The following is a 3,202-nucleotide window of genomic DNA, read 5'->3' on the forward strand; positions in this document are numbered from 1 at the left end:
CTCACTGTCTAGCATATTTTGTGTTGCTGTAAGGAAATACCTGAGTCTGGGTAATTTGTAAAAAAAAAAAAAAAAAAGTTTTTATTTGGCTCATGATTCTGGATGGTTGGAAAGCTCAAAATTGGGCATCTTCATGCCTCAGGCTGCTTCAACTCATGGAAGAAGGGAAGGCAGGGTGTGAAGAAGGAAGGGGGAGACAGATGCCAATCTTTTTTTGACAACCAGCTCTGTTAGGAACTAATAGAGTGAGAACCACTCACACATACCCACCAACACACTCCAGGAAGGGCACTAATCTGTTCATGAACGATCCACTCCCATCACCCACACACCTCCTGCTAGGCCCTGCCTCACAACACTATCACACTGGGGATTAAATTTCAACACAAGATTTGGTGGGGACAAATCACATCCAAAGTATAGCACTGACTCAATATATTTTACAGTTGCCTCACAGAGGCTCCATCTTTTGTTTTTACTAATTCATTTCATTATTTAACAAATATTTGCGAGGTTGTTTTTTGGTTTGTTTGGTTGCACTTTTTTGAGACGCTGTCTCACTCTGTCACTTAGACTGGAAGTGTAGTGGTGCGATCTTGGCTAACTGCAACCTCCGCCTCCAGGATTCAAGCGATTCTCCTGCCTCAGCCTCCCGAGTAGCTGGGATTACAGGCATCTGCCACCATGCCTGGCTAACTTTTATATTTTTAATAGAGATGGGGTTTCACCACATTGGCCAGGCTTGTCTTGAGCTCCTGGCCTCCAGTGATCTGCCTGCCTTGGCCTCCCAAAAGGCAGGAATTACAGGCATGAGCTACTGTGCCTGGCCACAAAGGTATATGACGTATTTACAGTGTTTCAGGTGCCTCAGATTCAGCCCTGGGCAAATCAGTCACATCTGTTCTCCAGGGGTTTACAGTTTAGTGACAATATCCAGAGCATCCCACTTCCCTCCCACCATCCCACCACTCTTACTACTTTTCTAAATCTCATTCCTAACGTCTACCTATGTTCCCGATGTGCAGATCACTTCCTACTCCTAGGGAGGAAATGTTTTTGAGAAGGAGAGGGGTAGGAAGAGGAGGGCCATGGGTTTTCTCTTAGTCAAAGACAGAGATCCTTTAACTCATTTGATCTCTGTTCTCCTTCCAAGTTCTGGATGAGATCAATCCCCAGTCTGTTGTTACGAGTGCCAAACAGGATGAGAATATGACTCGATTTCTGGGAAAGCTTGGTAAGGACTTGGTAAAAGATAGAGGGAAAATGGGGAAGGACTAATGTATAGAATGTTCCAGGGGGCTAGAATTGGGTGAGAGGGAGTGTCAGACAGAGGTAGAACGACTGAGATGTACAGAATGATAGCCTTTTCTTTGCCTCCCCAACAGCCTCCCAGGAGCACAGACAGCCTAAAAGACCTGAAATCGTATTTTTGCCAAGTGTGGATTTTGGTATCTCCTTCCTTTTGCTTTGCATAATTCCCTGTTCCGGTGTCCCATTCTTTCCCCCTAACTCTACCTTCATCATCACAGATCTCCCCTCTGCCTTATGTCATCTTAAACCTTTGTGCTTCTCACCCCTATGACCAGTCCCCGCAAGATCTCTCCTGTTCCCTACCCTTTAATAATATGCAGCTTATTGGGAAGCCTCTGCTCAAGTCATGTCTAGGGATGAGGGCCTCCCCTGAGGAGTGGTGACAATTTTTGGACAGATTTTATTGTTGGAATTTCTCCCATTAAGTTAAAGCCTTTTATCACAAAACCAAAAGGCACTGCCTCAGTGACCCTTATTATGATCCATAAGGCACTTCCATAACCTTCCTAGGTTTACAGTAAGAGCAGGAGTGTACTATCCTAATTAGATATTAAGGGATTAGTGTTACTAGTTCTATTAATATTATCATTTTGACCAAAATCCTCAATTCCAGACAGATATCTTACTTTCCTCAGCCATTTATCTTTCTCAGGCTGTGCTTTCAGCCAAGTATCTTTATATTATATGTGGAATAAAAAGAGAATTAGACTAAGAATCTGAAAATTTGGTTCTTGCTTTAGCTTTCCATTAACTGCCTGTGTGAGCTTGGGCAAGTCAAATCATCTCTCTTGCTTCTATTGTCTCATTCTTAAAATGGGGTGAAAAAATTGAGCTACAAGACCTTTCACTTTGCTTACCTCCCTCAAATAGGTCTGGAGATAAGCAAACAACGCCTCCTTTCTGGAAACTACTCCTTCATCCCAGACTCCATGACTGCCACTGAGAAAATCCTCTTCCTCTCTTCCATTATTCCCTTTGACTGCCTCCTCACAGTAAGATTGGTCCTGGGGGATAAGGGCTGGGAGGCGGCAAGTTGGAGAAAGGCACAAGAACCTCAGTGCTAGGGCTGAGTTCTGGGAGGTACTGGCCTAGCCCTGGAAAATCATAACTTTCCCTGGTGCTCTGCAGCCCTCAGGAGATTAAGATTTACCCCAATTCCACTGCTGATCCCTCCCAGGTTCGAGCACTTGGAGGGCTGCTGAAGTTCCTGGGTCGAAGAAGAATCGGGGTTGAACTGGAAGACTATAATGTCAGCGTCCCCATCCTGGGCTTTAAGAAATTTATGTTGTAGGTGATTCGCCCCAACCCCAGCCAAAGTAATGTGGGATTGGGAGGCCTGAAAAGTAAAATGGGGGTGGGGTGTGGGTGTGGCTGTGACCCAGTGGGTCAAGTGCTCTAGGACACCCGGGAGAACCTAAGGGCTTATGGGACTTTGGGAAGAAGACTGGGACAATATTCAGAAAGGAGGGCAAAGAAAGTGCAGTTGTGGAATGAACTCAGACCCCTCATACCCCAGCCCCCTTCCTGCTTGTTTTCTGTCCTCAGGACTCATCTTGTGAACATAGATCAAGACACTTACAGGTAAAGAGGTGGAGGCATGCTGCTGTCTCTGGGGAGGGAGAAGGATTAAATTTAATGCCCCAGTAATCCTAATGAGGCTCTAGTTTCCCTAATCCTGGGGCTATTAAGATCTCTCTCCTTGAAGGAAAGGGAAGGGGGGCTTTGAGGGAAAGAGAGGAAGAAAAGCATAAAGATATTAACTTTCTTTCTATAGGGAGAAACTGAGACAAAGAAAAGTAAGGGACAAACCTTACATCAAGATGTGATCTCGGCTGGGCTCGGTGGCTCGTGCCTGTAATCCCCGCACTTTGGGAGGCCAAGGCGGGTGGAT

General features: G+C 45.5%; 1 protein-coding gene across 1 annotated transcript in view; it reads left to right on the plus strand.

Annotated features, from left to right (window-relative positions):
* Nucleotides 1–1,140: 1,140 nt before the first annotated feature.
* LOC105554201 (mutS protein homolog 5-like) overlaps nucleotides 1,141–3,202 on the plus strand; it is a 3,186-nt gene continuing 1,124 nt past the window's right edge. Inside the window, exons 1-5 of the mRNA XM_012000562.1 lie at nucleotides 1,141–1,234; nucleotides 1,386–1,448; nucleotides 2,182–2,303; nucleotides 2,489–2,598; nucleotides 2,857–2,892. Of these exons, the coding sequence (XP_011855952.1) occupies nucleotides 1,210–1,234; nucleotides 1,386–1,448; nucleotides 2,182–2,303; nucleotides 2,489–2,598; nucleotides 2,857–2,892 (356 nt within the window). The 5' untranslated portion in view covers nucleotides 1,141–1,209. The remainder of the gene's footprint in view (nucleotides 1,235–1,385; nucleotides 1,449–2,181; nucleotides 2,304–2,488; nucleotides 2,599–2,856; nucleotides 2,893–3,202) is intronic.

This window comes from Mandrillus leucophaeus, unplaced genomic scaffold (genome assembly GCF_000951045.1).
Source record: "Mandrillus leucophaeus isolate KB7577 unplaced genomic scaffold, Mleu.le_1.0 Scaffold630, whole genome shotgun sequence".
Lineage (NCBI taxonomy): Eukaryota > Metazoa > Chordata > Mammalia > Primates > Cercopithecidae > Mandrillus > Mandrillus leucophaeus.